Source organism: Haliotis rubra, unplaced genomic scaffold (assembly GCF_003918875.1).
Source record: "Haliotis rubra isolate DU_JTF1 unplaced genomic scaffold, ASM391887v1 Scf551, whole genome shotgun sequence".
NCBI classification, from domain to species: Eukaryota; Metazoa; Mollusca; class Gastropoda; order Lepetellida; family Haliotidae; genus Haliotis; species Haliotis rubra.
The window spans coordinates 256,577-276,056 of NW_025767248.1; the positions used below are offsets into that span (position 1 = coordinate 256,577).

The 19,480-nt window shown below is 44.3% G+C and overlaps 1 protein-coding gene across 2 annotated transcripts in view; it reads right to left on the bottom strand.

The window, feature by feature from the left end:
* Positions 1-19,480, bottom strand: part of LOC124253779 — a 227,888-nt gene that overhangs the window by 39,507 nt on the left and 168,901 nt on the right. For both annotated transcript variants that reach the window (XM_046687612.1, XM_046687611.1), the window contains 11 exons: positions 13,185-13,307; positions 12,659-12,733; positions 10,459-10,533; positions 9,839-9,913; positions 8,545-8,682; positions 8,219-8,406; positions 5,999-6,198; positions 5,235-5,441; positions 1,929-2,141; positions 1,340-1,539; positions 31-333 (listed from right to left, as the gene is read on the bottom strand). In XM_046687612.1, coding sequence (XP_046543568.1) covers positions 31-333; positions 1,340-1,539; positions 1,929-2,141; positions 5,235-5,441; positions 5,999-6,198; positions 8,219-8,406; positions 8,545-8,682; positions 9,839-9,913; positions 10,459-10,533; positions 12,659-12,733; positions 13,185-13,307 — 1,797 coding nt within the window. The remainder of the gene's footprint in view (positions 1-30; positions 334-1,339; positions 1,540-1,928; positions 2,142-5,234; positions 5,442-5,998; positions 6,199-8,218; positions 8,407-8,544; positions 8,683-9,838; positions 9,914-10,458; positions 10,534-12,658; positions 12,734-13,184; positions 13,308-19,480) is intronic.

Sequence of the window (19,480 nt, forward strand, 5' to 3'; positions counted from 1 at the left end):
TACAGATGACCATTTTTTGTGACTATTTACCTGGACATGTCTTGACCCTGCCGGACACTCCCACCACCCAGTGTGTATTGTTGTTGACCAGGCTGCCTCGGATGGTCTTGTGCTGCAGAGTGACTCTCTCGAACACAGAGGCCAAGATGGACACTTCCTTTGGCAGGCTAACCTCCAGGTGTGGTGCAGCGTTCTTGTGAGTCACATGGTAGGGGAAGGTGTCATTGAGGTAGGTGACCACCATGAGGTCAGAGCTGATCTCATACGGTCCCTCCGTCTCCGTTGCTAACACAGAGTTCTCCAGCACGTCTCTGTCATAGTTCTTGTCACTCACTGGCAACATGATCACAGAGGTACATGTAACTTCTACTCATCAATATAAAGGAATTCAGGCACCCACAGCAGGAGGACTCCGAGGGATCATATTGACCCTAACTGACAGGCTAAATCATGAGACATAATTCAACCAATTACTTCAACAGCAAAAGAAGCCAAATTTGTTTTCCAGAAAAGGTGTCTGCTGACCGCAGTGTCAAGTTGAAGGTACCTGTGTAATACTGCCAACTATCCAAGGTTTAACACACCCACAAACTGATGACCGTAGTGTCAAGTTGAAGGTACCTGTGTAATACTGCCAACTATCCAAGGTTTAACACATCCACAAACTGATGACCGTAGTGTCAAGTTGAAGGTACCTGTGTAATACTGCTAACTATCCAAGGTTTAACACACCCACAAACTGATGACTGAATAGTGTCAAGTTGAAGGTACCTGTGTAATACTGCTAACTATCCAAGGTTTAACACATCCACAAACTGATGACTGAATAGTGTCAAGTTGAAGGTACCTGTGTAATACTGCTAACTATCCAAGGTTTAACACACCCACAAACTGATGACTGAATAGTGTCAAGTTGAAGGTACCTGTGTAATACTGCCAACTATCTAAGGTTTAACACACCCACAAACTGATGACTGAATAGTGTCAAGTTGAAGGTACCTGTGTAATACTGCTAACTATCCAAGGTTTAACACATCCACAAACTGATGACTGAATAGTGTCAAGTTGAAGGTACCTGTGTAATACTGCTAACTATCCAAGGTTTAACACACCCACAAACTGATAACTGAATAGTGTCAAGTTGAAGGTACCTGTGTAATACTGCTAACTATCCAAGGTTTAACACACCCACAAACTGATGACTGAATAAGACTTATGCAGGGACCAGACTTTTACTTGGAGATAAGTGTATGTTTTACACATCCAAATTTAACATAAATCATGTGTGACTGTATGGTTTGACTTTTACAAAAAGAAATATCGACAAAGTTCACATTACCTGGTGTGTCCATCTCTCCAAATGGATTCTTTGGTCTGATGGACACTGACTCTCCACCAATCACAGAGGAGAAGACAGATGGTCCCTGGTTCCGGTAATGGCCAACCCTGAAGATTCCCCGATGTCCGGACACCTCCCCTTCCAGGAAGTCAGGTGGTGCCCCGAGCCTGGAGTCCACCTTCACATGTACGATCTTGTCTCTGATTCACAAACAAAGCAACACTGCAGCAACACCTCCCAATAACACAAGTCATCAACATGTTGAACTGACTAAACTGTACTTATATCTATGCAGTCAGCTATCGAGCATTTCCAAGAATGGTTTTCAGCCTTAGCCTGTCACTAAGGGGATGAAATATCAGCTTTACTCCACAGTCATTTACCTCCAATGATTCTACTCACAATAAGGTAACTTGCAGGGTCCTGATCAACAAGGCAGTTGTGGCCTTATGAGAAAGTATGCAGTTTATCATTTGGCTCCCGAATATCAAAGTGCTAAAAATGCTTTGTGGACTGGTCCAGAGGAGACAACCACTTCAGAAGCACTAAAGCTAAAATACAAAGCACAACAAACGTATGCTTCTCTCACTTGTAGTTCATTCTGCCTTCCTTCTCCCACTGTTTATTTCCTTTCAGGCTGACCTTGCCTTTGTAGAAGGATTGACCTTGATATTGAAGACTGAACTCCAACTCTAGGAGGTGTTGTCGTGGCAACGGTTTGATGTGGCAGTAGAAGTGGTTCATTCGACTACTGTCCCATTGAGGACGGATGTGGAACTCCATCCAGTTGCTCTTCAGACATCTGCCAAAAAACACGCATCACACAGACATGTTATTGTAAACATAACAGCAGCACACATATATATAATTGTAAACATAACAACAGCACACAGACATGTTATTGTGAACATAACAGCATCACACAGACATGTTATTGTAAACATAACAGCATCACACAGACATGTTATTGTAAACATAACAGCATCACACAGACATGTTATTGTAAACATAACAGCATCACACTGATATGTTATTGTGAACATAACAGCATCACATAGACATGTTATTGTAAACATAACAGCATCACACAGACATGTTATTGTGAACATAACAGCATCACATAGATATGTTATTGTAAACATAACAGCATCACACAGACATGTTATTGTAAATATAACAGCATCACACAGATGTTATTGTAAACATAACAGCATCACACAGACATGTTATTGTAAACATAACAGCATCACACAGACATGTTATTGTGAACATAACAGCATCACACTGATATGTTATTGTAAACATAACAGCATCACACAGACATGTTATTGTAAACATAACAGCATCACACTGATATGTTATTGTGAACATAACAGCATCACATAGATATGTTATTGTAAACATAACAGCATCACACAGACATGTTATTGTAAACATAACAGCATCACACAGACATGTTATTGTAAACATAACAGCATCACACTGATATGTTATTGTAAACATAACAGCATCACACATATATATAATTGTAAATATAACAGCATCACACAGACATGTTACTGTAAATATAACAGCATCACACAGATATGTTATTGTAAACATAACAGCATCACACATATATATAATTGTAAATATAACAGCATCACACAGATATGTTATTGTAAACATAACAGCATCACACTGATATGTTATTGTGAACATAACAGCATCACACTGATATGTTATTGTAAATATAACAGCATCACACTGATATGTTATTGTAAACATAACAGCATCACACAGACATGTTATTGTGAACATAACAGCATCACACAGACATGTTATTGTAAATATAACAGCATCACACTGATATGTTATTGTAAATATAACAGCATCACACTGATATGTTATTGTAAATATAACAGCATCACACTGATATGTTATTGTAAATATTACAGCATCACACAGATACTCCTGTTATGACCTGTAGACTTATTCAAATCCCCAAAACACATAGATCTCCCGTTATGACCAGGGAACCAGGCTGGCTATTCTCGAAACGTTCGTAGCCCTACAAACTTCTTAAGGCCAGTCTTAACACATTGGCTACGATCAAAGTTAAGAATTTTAGGGTTACGAACGTTTCGATAATAATGGCCCCGTTTCTAATTGTCAAGCCCCGCAGGTCTGCTTCTATGACCAGTTGGCTGGGGACCTGTTTCTAGCCGTCAAGCATCACAGGTCTGCTTTTATGACCAGTTGGCTGGGGACCCGTTTCTAGCCGTCAAGCCCCGCAGGTCTGCTTCTATGACCAGTTGGCTGGGGACCTGTTTCTAGCCGTCAAGCATCACAGGTCTGCTTTTATGACCAGTTGGCTGGGGACCTGTTTCTAGCCGTCAAGCATCACAGGTCTGCTTTTATGACCAGTTGGCTGGGGACCTGTTTCTAGCCGTCAAGCATCACAGGTCTGCTTTTATGACCAGTTGGCTGGGGACCCGTTTCTAACTGTCAAGCCCTGCAGGTCTGCTTCTATGACCAGTTGGCTGGGGACCTGTTTCTAGCCGTCAAGCATCACAGGTCTGCTTTAATGACCAGTTGGCTGGGGACCCGTTTCTAACTGTCAAGCCCCGCAGGTCTGCTTTTATGACCAGTTGGCTGGGGACCTGTTTCTAGCCGTCAAGCATCACAGGTCTGCTTTTATGACCAGTTGGCTGGGGACCTGTTTCTAGCCGTCAAGCATCACAGGTCTGCTTTTATGACCAGTTGGCTGGGGACCCGTTTCTAACTGTCAAGCCCTGCAGGTCTGCTTCTATGACCAGTTGGCTGGGGACCCGTTTCTAACTGTCAAGCCCCGCAGGTCTGCTTTTATGACCAGTTGGCTGGGGACCTGTTTCTAGCCGTCAAGCATCACAGGTCTGCTTTTATGACCAGTTGGCTGGGGACCTGTTTCTAGCCGTCAAGCATCACAGGTCTGCTTTTATGACCAGTTGGCTGGGGACCTGTTTCTAGCCATCAAGCATCACAGGTCTGCTTTTATGACCAGTTGGCTGGGGACCCGTTTCTAACTGTCAAGCCCTGCAGGTCTGCTTTTATGACCAGTTGGCTGGGGACTTGTTTCTAGCCGTCAAGCATCACAGGTCTGCTTTTATGACCAGTTGGCTGGGGACCCGTTTCTAATTGTCAAGCCCCGCAGGTCTGCTTTTATGACCAGTTGGCTGGGGACCTGTTTCTAGCCGTCAAGCATCACAGGTCTGCTTCTATGACCAGTTGGCTGGGGACCTGTTTCTAGCCGTCAAGCATCACAGGTCTGCTTTTATGACCAGTTGGCTGGGGACCCGTTTCTAACTGTCAAGCCCCGCAGGTCTGCTTCTATGACCAGTTGGCTGGGGTTTGTTTCTAGCCGTCAAGCATCACAGGTCTGCTTTTATGACCAGTTAGCTGGGGACCTGTTTCTAGCCATCAAGCCCTGCAGGTCTGCTTTTATGACCAGTTGGCTGGGGACCTGTTTCTAGCCGTCAAGCATCACAGGTCTGCTTTTATGACCAGTTGGCTGGGGACCCGTTTCTAACTGTCAAGCCCCGCAGGTCTGCTTTTATGACCAGTTGGCTGGGGACCCGTTTCTAGCCGTCAAGCATCACAGGTCTGCTTTAATGACCAGTTGCCTGGGGACCCGTTTCTAGCCGTCAAGCCCCGCAGGTCTGCTTTTATGACCAGTTGGCTGGGGACCCGTTTCTAGCCGTCAAGCATCACAGGTCTGCTTTAATGACCAGTTGCCTGGGGACCCATTTCTAGCCGTCAAGCATCACAGGTCTGCTTTTATGACCAGTTGGCTGGGGACCCGTTTCTAACCCTTAAGCCCCACAGGTCATATGCCCAGGAACCTGTTTCTAACCATCAAAGCCCTTGGTGTACTCACTTCCGCGGCTGGCAATGTCGCTTGTGATAGTCCTTACAGATGTCGCTGCAGTTGCTGCGGGCACAGCAGGTGTAGCAAACACGGAGACGTGGGGAGTAGCCATTGTCACTCTCACTGCCCAGCACGGAACATTCTGAGCTACTTTGTGTCATCTGCCGGGCACAGTCTCGTGTACAGTCCTCACAGCGTTTGCTATAGTGCTGACACCTGGTGGGCACACAAGAAACAAATGTTCTAATTCTATGAATGTTTTCACCAATTTGATTACTGGTAACAGTTTGGACATCAATGGAGCATAAGGATCATATACAAGGACAATTACCAAGGATGGTATTCATGGATGGACTACAAGGACAATTACATGGATGGTCTACAAGGACAATTACCAAGGATGGTCTATAAGGACAATTTACATGGATGGTCTACAAGGACAATTTACATGGATGGTCTACAAGGACAATTACCAAGGATGGTCTACAAGGACAGTTTACATGGATGGTCTACAAGGACAGTTTACATGGATGGTCTACAAGGACAATTTACATGGATGGTCTACAAGGATAATTTACATGGATGGTCTACAAGGACAATTTACATGGATGGTCTACAAGGACAATTTCCATGGATGGTCTACAAGGACTATTTACAAGGATGGTCTACAAGGACTATTTATAAGGATGGTCTACAAGGACTATTTACATGGATGGTCTACAAGGACTATTTACATGGATGGTGTACAAGGACTATTTACAAGGATGATTCACCTTTTGGACTTCTCAACCCATACTGTGGAGCTTTTGAAGAAGTCAGCTCTGATTCCATCAAACAGATCGGTCATCGGCCCTGGTTGCGGATACAGGAAGTGGGAGGGACCAGCAGAAGAGGAGCCTGGGAAATTTCCAACTGTCTCAAAAGACTGACAGGGCTGTGCCTTCTGGTTGTCATCAAGACTGTAGGTGATGTTCTGAAATGTCATGTGAAAATACAGTTTACACATACTTATGCTAAATTTGTTTACAATATATCTTGTAAGGGCATGATATTTTTTTAGGTGTTTCATGTAGCCACCAAATTCTGAATCATGGGTCGGTTGGTCAGGGAAAAATAAAAAACCTAAACAAACCCAACTTAATACAGACAGAATTATCTAAATAATGTTCTTGATTCCCGTTTATTGCAACTCTTATTAACATTTCTCACGTTCTTTCGACTTGTGGCAGCGACTGATTAAAACATTTCAGACAGATAAACATCTTATATGACGAGGCAGTACGTTTTAGGTTCACATCGGCGGTAAGCAAGATGTACTGATCATGGAACAGGTGAAGGTACCATGATGTAAGATGTACTGGTCAGGGAACAGGTGAAGGAAATATAATGCAAGATGTACTGATCAGGGAACAGGTGAAGGTACCATGAGGCAAGATGTACTGATCAGGGAATAGGTGAAGGTACCATGATGCAAGATGTACTGGTCAGGGAACAGGTGAAGGAAATATAATGCAAGATGTACTGGTCAGGGAACCGGTAAAGGTACCAGTAGGCAAGGTGTACTGGTGAGGGAAGAGGTGAAGGTACCACGATGCAAGATGTACTGATCAGGGAACAGGTGAAGGTACCATGAGGCAAGATGTACTGATCAGGGAATAGGTGAAGGTACAATGATGCAAGATGTACTGGTCAGGGAACAGGTGAAGGTACCATGATGCAAGATGTACTGGTCAGGGAACAGGTGAAGGTACCATGATGCAAGATGTACTGGTCAGGGAACAGGTGAAGGTACCATGATGTAAGATGTACTGATCAGGGAATAGGTGAAGGTACCATGATGCAAGATGTACTGGTCAGGGAACAGGTGAAGGAAATATAATGCAAGATGTACTGGTCAGGGAACCGGTAAAGGTACCAGTAGGCAAGGTGTACTGGTGAGGGAAGAGGTGAAGGTACCACGATGCAAGATGTACTGATCAGGGAACAGGTGAAGGTACCATGAGGCAAGATGTACTGATCAGGGAATAGGTGAAGGTACAATGATGCAAGATGTACTGGTCAGGGAACAGGTGAAGGTACCATGATGCAAGATGTACTGGTCAGGGAACAGGTGAAGGTACCATGATGTAAGATGTACTGGTCAGGGAACAGGTGAAGGTACCATGACGCAAGATGTACTGGTCAGGGAACAGGTGAAGGTACCATGATGTAAGATGTACTGGTCAGGGAACAGGTGAAGGTACCATGATGTAAGATGTACTGGTCAGGGAACAGGTGAAGGTACCATGTTGCAAGATGTACTGGTCAGGGAACAGGTGAAGGTACCATGACGCAAGATGTACTGATAAGGGAACAGGGGGCGTGTCTACTTACCATCAGTTTATCATGATGTAGGATGTAGTGACCAGGACTGGGTGGGGAGCGTGTGTACTTACCATCAGTTTATCATGATGTAGGATGTAGTGACCAGGACTGGGTGGGGAGCGTGTGTACTTACCATCAGTTTATCATGATGTAGGATGTAGTGGCCAGGACTGGGTGGGGAGCGTGTGTACTTACCATCAGTTTATCATGATGTAGGATTTAGTGGCCAGGACTGGGTACAGAGCGTGTGTACTTACCATCAGTTTATCATGATGTAGGATGTAGTGGTCAGGACTGGGTACAGAGCGTGTGTACTTACCATCAGTTTATCATGATGTAGGATGTAGTGGTCAGGACTGGGGAGGGAGCGGGTGTACTTACCATCAGTTTATCATGATGTATGATGGAGTGGTCAGGTCTGGGTGGGGAGTGTGTGTACTTACCATCAGTTTATCATGATGTAGGATGGAGTGGTCAGGTCTGGGTGGGGAGTGTGTGTACTCACCATCAGTTTATCATGATGTAGGATGTAGTGGTCAGGACTGGGTACAGAGCATGTGTACTTACCATCGGTTTATCACGATGTAGGATGGAGTGGTCAGGTCTGGGTGGGGAGTGTGTGTACTTACCATCAGTTTATCATGATGTAGGATGTAGTGGTCAGGAACAGGGTGGGGACAGAACTGGCGAAGGATCTGACTTTGGGTGCCGGACTGGGGGATAGCTCGGAAACTTCCTTTCTCCGAGGAGTTGATGGGAACATAGAGCTGAGCTGCCTGGACAGACTTCATTGTGACCTTGACCTTGAGATCACTAGCTGAAATGTAAAGTTGTTTGTATTCAAGATTGAGAGCTATGAACCATTAGATTCTGTCATGTTCTGGCATCTTCACAAACAAAATTGTACCCTGATCTTGCACTTTGGCATTTGATGTGTGTTACAAGAATGGCTTACCTCTGTCTAGAGTAAACCCAAAGTTGCCGCTCTGCATTGAAGGGAGGTAATCCTCCTCCACCTTCTGATCCACGACACCATAGAGACTCTCCAGGATGATGTTCTGTGAGCCTTCAGGGGTAGGCAGGAGGCTGTGACCTTATAAAGAAAAACATGTAACACATAGTGTATCACATAGTGTATCACAGTGTATCACAGTGTATCACAGTATATCACATAGTGTATCACAGTGTATCACATAGTGTATCACAGTGAATCACAAAGTGTATCACAGTATATCACAGTGCATCACATAATGTATCACATAGTGTGTCACAGTGTATCACAGTGTATCACAGTATATCACATAGTGTATCACAGTGTATCACATAGTGTAATACAGTTTATCACCATGTTTCACACAGTATATCACAGTGCATCACATAGTGTATCACATAGTGTATCACAGTGTATCACAGTATATCACATAGTGTATCACAGTGTATCACATAGTGTAATACAGTTTATCACCATGTTTCACACAGTGTATCACAGTGAATCACACAGTGAATCACACAGTGTATCACAAAGTGTATCACAGTATATCACAGTGCATCACATAGTGTATCACATAGTGTGTCAAAGTGTATCACAGTGTATATCACATAGTATATCACATAGTGTATCACAGTGTATCACCATATCACCAGTTTTCACACAGTATATCACAGTGCATCACATAGTGTATCACATAGTGTGTCACAGTGTATCACATAGTGTATCACATAGTGTATCACAGTGTACCACATAGTGTACCACATAGTGTATCACAGTGTATCACATAGTGTATCACAGTGTATCACAGTATATCACATAGTGTATCATAGTGTATCACAGTGCATCACATAGTGTATCAGATAGTGTATCACATAGTGTATTACAGTTTATCACCATGTTTCACACAGTGTATCACACAGTGTATCACAGTGCATCACATAGTGTATCAGATAGTGTATCACATAGTGTATCACAAAGTGTATCACAGTGTATCACATAGTGCATCACATAGTGTGTCACATAGTGAATCACAGTATATCACATAGTGTATCACAGTATAACACATAGTGTATCACAGTGTATCACATAGTGTATCACAAAGTGTATCACATAGTGCATCACATAGTGTATCACAGTGTATCACATAGTGTATTACAGTTTATCACAGTGCATCACACAGTGTATTACTGTAGGCATCACACTGTATCTGTAGAGATACTGTCATGTGTGGTGTAAGTACAAAGGCGACCTTTCTTACTTCTACATTCTCTGTTGGTATCTCTCTGGCAAGTCTGGTACTCAAATTCTCCAAAGGAACACTGCTTCTGGCAGGCTGCAGAAAAGAGGAGCGCAAGTGATTCAAGGACACAGACATAGAAACATCATGTCATCAAGTAATACTGATAGGTAGGCAGAGAAAAGGTGAGTAAAAGGGAGGAGAGTGAAAGGGGTGGAGAGTAAAAGGGAGGAGACAGAGAGAGAGAGGAGGGTGAAGAGTAAAAGAGAGGAGGGGGGGTAAGGAGGGTGAAGAGTAAAAGAGAGGAGGGTGAAGGGTGATGAGGGGTGTGTGTGAAGGTAAAAGGGTGAAGGGTGATGAGGGGAGGTAAAAGGAGGAGGGGGTAAGGAGGGTGAAGAGTAAAAAGGGAGGGTGAAGGTGATGGGGTGAAGAGTAAAAGGAGAGGGTGAAAGGGAGGAGGGGACAAAGGGGAGGGAGGGTGAAGGGTGAAGGGAGGAGGGGTGAAGGGGAGGAGGGTGAAGGGGAGGAGGGTGAAGGGAGGAGAGTTGGGGGGTGGAGAGTTGAGGGGTGCAGAGTTGAGGGGTGGAGAGTGAAATGTATGGTGATGTGTGATGGTGGACTGGTAACCCCATGGCACCTACCTCTGCAGTGGGAGTTACTGTCGGACTTGCATGGCCTCAGCATGAAGTAACCATCAGGGCACACCTTGGTGCAATCTGCAAAAGGGACATTTGTAGTACAACTGAAGAAGGTGCTCCAGGCTTCCAGTTTGCAGATGATATTCAAAGGACAGATTAGAACAAGGCTACAACAGCAGGTAAGATTCCTGTATGTCTGACCCTGTAGATGTGATCCCTGTATGTCTGACCCAGTAGATGGGATCTCTGTATGTCTGACACTGTAGATGTGATCCCTGTATGTCTGACCCTGTAGATGGGATCCCTGTATGTCTGACCCTGTAGATGTGATCCCTGTATGTCTGACCCTGTAGATGTGATCCCTGTATGTCTGACCCTGTAGATGTGATCCCTGTATGTCTGACCCTGTAGATGTGATCCCTGTATGTCTGACACTGTAGATGTGATCCATGCATGTCTGACACTGTAGATGTGATCCATGTATGTCTGACCCAGTAGATGGGATCCCTGTATGTCTGACCCTGTAGATGTGATCCATGTATGTCTGACACTGTAGATGTGATCCCCGTATGTCTGACCCTGTAGATGTGATCCCTGTATGTCTGACCCAGTAGATGGGATCCCTGTATGTCTGACCCTGTAGATGTGATCCATGTATGTCTGACACTGTAGATGTGATCCATGTAAGTCTGACCCTGTAGATGTGATCCATGTATGTCTGACCCAGTAGATGGGATCCCTGTATGTCTGACACTGTAGATGTGATCCATGTATGTCTGACCCTGTAGATGTGATCCCTGTATGTCTGACCCTGTAGATGTGATCCCTGTATGTCTGACCCTGTAGATGGGATCCCTGTATGTCTGACCCTGTAGATGTGATCCCTGTATGTCTGACACTGTAGATGTGATCCATGTATGTCTGACACTGTAGATGTGATCCATGTATGTCTGACCCAGTAGATGGGATCCCTGTATGTCTGACCCTGTAGATGTGATCCATGTATGTCTGACACTGTAGATGTGATCCCCGTATGTCTGACCCTGTAGATGTTATCCCTGTATGTCTGACCCAGTAGATGGGATCCCTGTATGTCTGACCCTGTAGATGTGATCCATGTATGTCTGACACTGTAGATGTGATCCATGTATGTCTGACCCAGTAGATGGGATCCCTGTATGTCTGACACTGTAGATGTGATCCATGTATGTCTGACCCTGTAGATGTGATCCATGTATGTCTGACCCAGTAGATGGGATCCCTGTATGTCTGACACTGTAGATGTGATCCATGTATGTCTGACCCTGTAGATGTGATCCATGTATGTCTGACCCAGTAGATGGGATCCCTGTATGTCTGACCCTGTAGATGTGATCCATGTATGTCTGACCCAGTAGATGTGATCCATGTATGTCTGACCCAGTAGGTGTGATCCCTGTAAGTCTGACCCTGTAGATGTGATCCATGTAAGTCTGACCCTGTAGATGTGATCCCTGTATGTCTGAACCTGTAGATGTGATCCCTGTATGTCTGACCCTGTAGATGTGATCCCTGTATGTCTGACCCAGTAGATGTGATCCATGTATGTCTGACCCTGTAGATGTGATCCATGTAAGTCTGACCCTGTAGATGTGATCCCCGTATGTCTGACCCTTAGATGTGATACTTGTATGTCTGACCCAGTAGATGTGATCCATGTATGTCTGACCCTGTAGATGTGATCCATGTATGTCTGACCCAGTAATGTGATCCATGTATGTCTGACACAGTAGGTGTGATCCCTGTATGTCTGACTCTGTAGATGTGATCCATGTATGTCTGACTCTGTAGATGTGATCCCTCATGTATGTCTGACCCAGTAATGTGATCCCTGTATGTCTGACCCTGTAGATGTGATCCATGTATGTCTGACCCAGTAGATGTGATCCCTGTATGTCTGACCCTGTAGATGTGATCCCTGTATGTCTGACCCTGTAGATGTGATCCCTGTATGTCTGACCCTGTAGATGTTATCCCTGTATGTCTGACCCAGTAGGTGTGATCCCTGTATGTCTGACCCAGTAGATGTGATCCCTGTATGTCTGACTCTGTAGATGTGATCCCTGTATGTCTGACCCAGTAGATGTGATCCCTGTATGTCTGACCCAGTAGATGTGATGTCTGTAGTGGTTGCGTGTTCAAGTATTTCCATGACCGCAGTTACCTCGGCAGATCTTGTGGGTGGTGTTGGTGCACGGCTGCACCTCGTAGGTCCCGGGGTTACACGGAACACGGCACTCTGAAACAAACCCGCCATACAGAGAAACAGCGATCAACGCCAGCAGAGTCAAGGTACACCAATGCACAGCTATGCACTACTAAAATAAATACGGCTATATCATACAGGACAACAAGACAACAGTCGCTACCAGACAACATCCAAAGTCAATGCTAGAGAACACACATCACATCATAGATCTAAATACATACTAAACCACGGGTTATTTCAAACAAACTTTTGCGAATTTTCATAATTATTTCATAATCTTCTAATGATATGAAACAGATATAAAGCTATTTACATTTTGACAAATTTGTTTTGTAAAATGTGTTGACATCTTTACTTCCCCAAAATACTGTGCGTTGTGTCCGAAGAACCTAACTGAAACGTACTTATCACACTGTGTGGTGTGTATAGCGTCTACTGAATCTTGCATAGCACACATTGGTGGGGGTTTGGGGATACCTACCCTGGCAAGTTTTTCCGTCACCATAGAAACCGTCGGGGCATATACACTCGTATAAGCCCATACTGTTTAAGCACCCAGCCGTGGGGTGGCATTTTGCCCCTCCCTCCATACACTCATTTACATCTGAAACATGGGGAGAACATGGTGTTACCCAACATCCACTCCCTGTCATCACTGGCTGCTCCGGGAATTCCATTTCAATTTCGTATATTTAAGTTTAACTTTAGTCTTTTGTGTACATTTTTCATATTTGCTTTTTTCAAATTCTTTTAAATCAAAGTTTCTGAAGGTAAAAAAACAAGTACAAATAAATAACTGAAGACCTGGCCACAGCTAGCAATTAACAACAGAAATACAGAAGATCTCCATGACTGCTAAAAAACACAAATTACTGAAAATATTGCACACACTGACATTAGCTATAGCATTCTCCACCAGTGCATGGACCAATCACCAGAAAGAGACAACACGAAACGTGGGCTCTCACGAGGCCAGATGGAAGTTATTGCATGCAGATGGTAATTACGATATACCAGTATACTTCAACATCCAGAAAAGGATATATGACATAAATGTTGATAAACTAATCAAGGTCCCATTTGTCTGATTGAATTTTACAGTAGTGTTTCCAATAATAAAATACTCAATATCGGCACTGCCTAACACAGACATCTATATACACTGGGTGGCCCAACCCTTGTGTACAGCTTACAGACACAAGGTGCCCCAACCCTTGTGTACATCTTACAGACTTCTATAAACACTGTTTGGCCCAACCCTTGTGTACAGCCTACAGACATCTATATACACTGTGTGGCCCAACCCTTGTGTACAGCTTACAGACATCTATATACACTGGGTGGCCCAACCCTTGTGTACATCTTACAGACTTCTATATACACTGTTTGGCCCAACCCTTGTGTACAGATTACAGACGTCTATATACACTGTGTGGCCCAACCCTTGTGTACATCTTACAGACGTCTATATACACTGTGTGTGTGGCCCAACCCTTGTGTACATCTTACAGACGTCTATATACACAAGGTGGCCCAACCCTTGTGTACATCTTACAGACATCTATATACACTGTGTGGCCCAACCCTTGTGTACAGCTAACAGACATCTATATACACTGTGTGACCCAACCCTTGTGTACAGCTTACAGACGTCTATATACACTGGGTGGCCCAACCTTTGTGTACATCTTACAGACATCTATATACACAGTGTGGCCCAACCCTTGTGTACAGCTTACAGACATCTATATACACTGTGTGTGTGGCCCAATGCTTGTGTACAGCTTACAGACATCGATGTACACTGTGTGGCCCAACCCTTGTGTACAGCTTACAGACATCTATATATACACAGTGTGTGTGGCCCAACCCTTGTGCACATCTTACAGACATCTATATACACAGTGTGTGTGGCCCAACCCTTGTGTACAACTTACAGACCTCTATATACACAAGGTGGCCTAACCCTTGTGTACAGCTTACAGACGTCTATATACACAAGGTGGCCCAACCCTTGTGTACAGCTTACAGACGTCTATATACACTGTGTGGCCCAACCCTTGTGTACAGCCTACAGACATCTATATACACTGTGTGGCCCAACCCTGTGTACAGCATTCAGACATCTATGTACACTGTGTGGCCCAACCCTTGTGTGCAGCTTACAGACATCTATATATACTGTGTGGCCCAACCCTGTGTACAGGCTACAAACATCTATATACACTGTGTGGCCCAACCCTGTGTACAGCTTACAGACATCTATGTACACTGTGTGGCCCAACCCTTGTGTGCAGCCTACAGACATCTATATACACTGTGTGGCCCAACCCTTTGTGTACATCTTACAGACATCTATATACACTGTGTGGCCCAACCCTTGTGTGTGGCCCAACCCTTGTGTACAGCTTACAGACATCTATATACACTTTGTGGCCCAACCCTTGTGTACAGCTAACAGACATCTATATACGCTGTGTGGCCCAACCCTTGTGTGCAGCTAACAGACATCTATATACACTGTGTGGCCCAACCCTTGTGTACAGCTTACAGGCATCTATAGATATATATACACTGTGTGGCCCAACCCTTTGTGTACATCTTACAGACATCCATATACACTGTGTGGCCCAACCCTTGTGTACAGCTTACAGACATCTATATAGGCTGTGTGGCCCAACCCTTGCGTGCAGCCAACAGACATCTATATACGCTGTGTGGCCCAACCCTTGTGTACAGCTTACAGACATCTATATACACAGTGTGGCCCAACCCTTGTGTACAGCTTACAGGCATCTATAGATATATATACACTGTGTGGCCCAACCCTTTGTGTACATCTTACAGATATCTATATACACTGTGCGTGGCCCAACCCTTGTGTACAGCTTACAGACATCTATATACACAGTGTGTGTGGCCCAACCCTTGTGTACAGCTTACAGACATCTATATACACAGTGTATACATGTCACAAAGATTTGATGCATTGGATATATATCTGGCAAATGTTGAAAGAACTAAACAAGGAGTACGTAATCAAACAAGAAAAACAGCAGGGTGAATATATTGTTCTCCTTGGAGGGTTTTGTTGTACAATAGACAGTGACAACAAGTTCTACATTTCTGATATGAGACCTCAACATTATTTACATCGTTTTGATATAAAGTTAAGACTTAAGAGGCATTTACCTGTATTTAAAGGGCCAGTTTTTGAATGGTTCTGAGTGCTTCTCATTCATGGACAAAAAAATGTCCATGTGTCAACTCAAACCTTGAGTATATACACGATTCAGTTCTCAACCCAAACCAAGAGAGTCCCATACGGTGAAACTGACAAGCCAAGCTCTGAGCATCCTGATTCAAGTCATGGTTATATATGAGGCTAACCCAGCATAAAGCCCATTTTTCTTTCTGAATGGATGACATACAAAGTTCTAATAACAAGCTTGATAAGATTAGAAGCAAGTGTTTATAAAACAGAAAACCACAGTGAAGGCAATCAGATTAAACCAACTAGATTCAACTCTTGCTGCAACAAGTAGTATTGGCAGGTAAGTTGTGCTGCAACAAGTGGTATTGGCAGGTAAATGGTGCTGCAACAAGTGGTATTGGCAGGTAAGTTGTTGCCGCAAAAAGTATTATCATATGATGGGAAGATTTCCACCCTTCTGATTGGCCCACTTGGTCACATGACAGCTTTGACACTAAGCGATGTCAAGGTTGATACAACAATCCAAACACCTCCCGTGGATTTGGGATATTCCAGCTGTGAACTTTGCACTGCGTGCGTTACGCATCGCTTCGTCCCTGTGACTGTGTTGGTTTACAATTACGTCACATCTGTATCAAAATGGCAGAAAACACGACACCACAAAGATTCATGACTGTGTCAGTATTCAGTACTTTTGTCATATAATGAAACAATTATTGACTTAAGTTCGGTTGATCCAATGATTTATCGACCTTGGACATTGGATAAATCAATGGATCAAGTTTTGCTGCAACAAGTAGTATTGGCAGGTAAGTGGTGCTGCAACAAGTAGTATTGGCAGGTAAGTGGTGCTGCAACAAGTAGTATTGGCAGGTAAGTGGTGCTGCAACAAGTAGTATTGGCAGGTAAGTGGTGCTGCAACAAGTGGTATTGGCAGGTAAGTGGTGCTGCAACAAGTAGTATTGGCAGGTAAGTGGTGCTGCAACAAGTAGTATTGGCAGGTAAACTCTTGCTGCAAAACTCTGAACTTGTTGCAGCTTGTTGCAGAAATCCTGCCACATCTTCATACACTTCCTGTGTGAACTGAGCAATGGAGATCCTGCATGTGGGAAATGGTGAAACCCTGAAAAGCTTCAGGCCCAAAGGATCCAATACCCTCAGAAGCTGCAGGCCCAAATGACTCAGAATCCTGAGAAGCTGCAGGCCCAAAGGACTCAGAACCCTGAGAAGTTGCAGGCCCAAAGGACCAAGAACCCTCAGAAGCTGCAGTCCCAAAGGACTCAGAACCCTGAGGAGCTGCAGGCCCAAAGGACTCAGAACCCTGAAAAGTTGCAGGCCCAGAGGACCCAGAATCCTGAGGCGCTGCAGGCCCAAAGGACTCAGAACCCTGAGGAGCTGCAGGCCCAAAGGATCCAGAACCCTCGGTAGCTGCAGGCCCAAAAGACTCAGAATCCTCAGAAGCTGCAGGCCCAAAGGATCCAGAACCCTCAGAAGCTGCAGGCCCGAAGGATCCAGAACCCTCAGAAGCTGCAGTCCCAAAGGATCCAGAATCTTGACAAGCTGCAGGCCCAAAGGACCAAGAACCCTGAGGAGCTGCAGGCCCAAAGGATCCAGAATCCTGAGAAGCTGCAGGCCCAAAGGATCCAGAATCCTGAGAAGCTGCAGGCCCAAAGGATCCAGAATCCTGAGAAGCTGCAGGCCCAAAGGATCCAGAATCCTGAGAAGCTGCAGGCCCAAAGGACCCTCAGAAGCTGCAGGCCCAAAGAACCCAGAACCCTGAGAAGCTGCAGGCCCAAAGGACCCAGAACCCTGAGAAGCTGCAGGCCCAAAGAACCCAGAACCCTGAAAAACTGCAGGCCCAAAGGACCCAGAACCCTGAGAAGCTGCAGTTTCTATGGACCCAGAACCCTGAGAAGCTGCAGTCCCAAAGAAGCCAGAACCCTCAAAAACTGTAGGCCGATAGGACCAAGAACCCTGAGAAGCTGCAGGCCCAAAGGACTCAGAATCCTGAGAAGTTGCAGGCCCTTAGGATCCAGAATCCTGAAAAGCTGCAGGATTTAAAGACCCAGAATCCTGAGAAGCTGCAGGCCCAGAGGACCCAGAATCCTGAGAAGTTGCAGGCCCAAAGAACCCAGAACCCTCAGAAGCTGCAGGCCCAAAGGACCCTGAACCCTCAGAAGCTGCAGGCCCAAAGAACCCAGAACCCTGAAAAACTGCAGGCCCAAAGGACCCAGAACCCTGAGAAGCTGCAGTTTCTATGGACCCAGAACCCTGAGAAGCTGCAGTCCCAAAGAAGCCAGAACCCTCAAAAACTGTAGGCCGATAGGACCAAGAATCCTGAGAAGTTGCAGGCCCTTAGGATCCAGAATCCTGAAAAGCTGCAGGATTTAAAGACCCAGAATCAGCTTTAACATGCCCCATGTCATGTACTTACAGCTTTAACATGCCCAAAATCATGTACTTACAGCTGCAACACACCCTACATCATGTACTTACAGCTGCAACTCTCCCCACGTCATGTACTTGCAGCTGCAACATGCCCCACGTCATGTACTTACAGCTGCAACATGCCCCACGTCATGTACTTACAGCTGCAACATGTCCCATGTCATGTACTTACAGCTGCAACACCCCCACGTCATGTACTTACAGCTGCAACATGTCCCACGTCATGTACTTACAGCTGCAACACCCTCCCGTCATGTACTTGCAGCTGCAACATGCCCCACGTCATGTACTTGGGTCATTCTACAGAAAATGGCAATTTGCTGTCCCCACTGACCTTACGCTCAATTTTATTATTGCATGATATAATTTACTGAAAATTGCCTTTGTTTATAGATATATGGTACTAAGCATACTAATCACTAAATAAAAGATATTATTTTCCTGGCTTAATTTTGGAAAATTACAGATGAAGATGGGCAATCACGTTAATTAGGCATGTCCCAAGCTCCAACCTCTTTTGCATTTTTGGGTGTCAAAACTTCAAAATTGAATATCATTATGTATCTTTCGGTCAGTTTTAAAGAATATGCATGAATGGTACAATTATTTCTCAATTTACATGAATATATGAAGTAAATATCTGAAAAAGTTAGATTGTCATTACCGCAACATACAGAAAATTAGCACTGAAAAAAATATGGATAGTCTCCCTTCAGACCCTTGCTGACCATGTGCTCAAAGAAGGCATGTCATATCATAGGACTTAGAGTGGAATTCTCCATTCTTCTTTCATTATGAGGGGAGTGATTTTAATGTGTGTCATTACCGCAATGCACTTAACTATAGTATATATGAATTGTACTAAGTCTTTTGTATTTTAATGAGATGCCTGTTTGAATACTTTTCACAAATATATATCTAAAAGAACTTATAAGTATATGGAAGATCAGGAGAGTTGAATTTGAACAAAATTGTCATTACACCAACGGTCATTACCGCAACAAAAACTGTCGTTGCGGTGATGACGTGTCACTACCACACATGTGATAACACTGGTTATCCCATATAGAATGCAACAAATAATACATTGTTATGTCTTAAATGATACAAAGTAT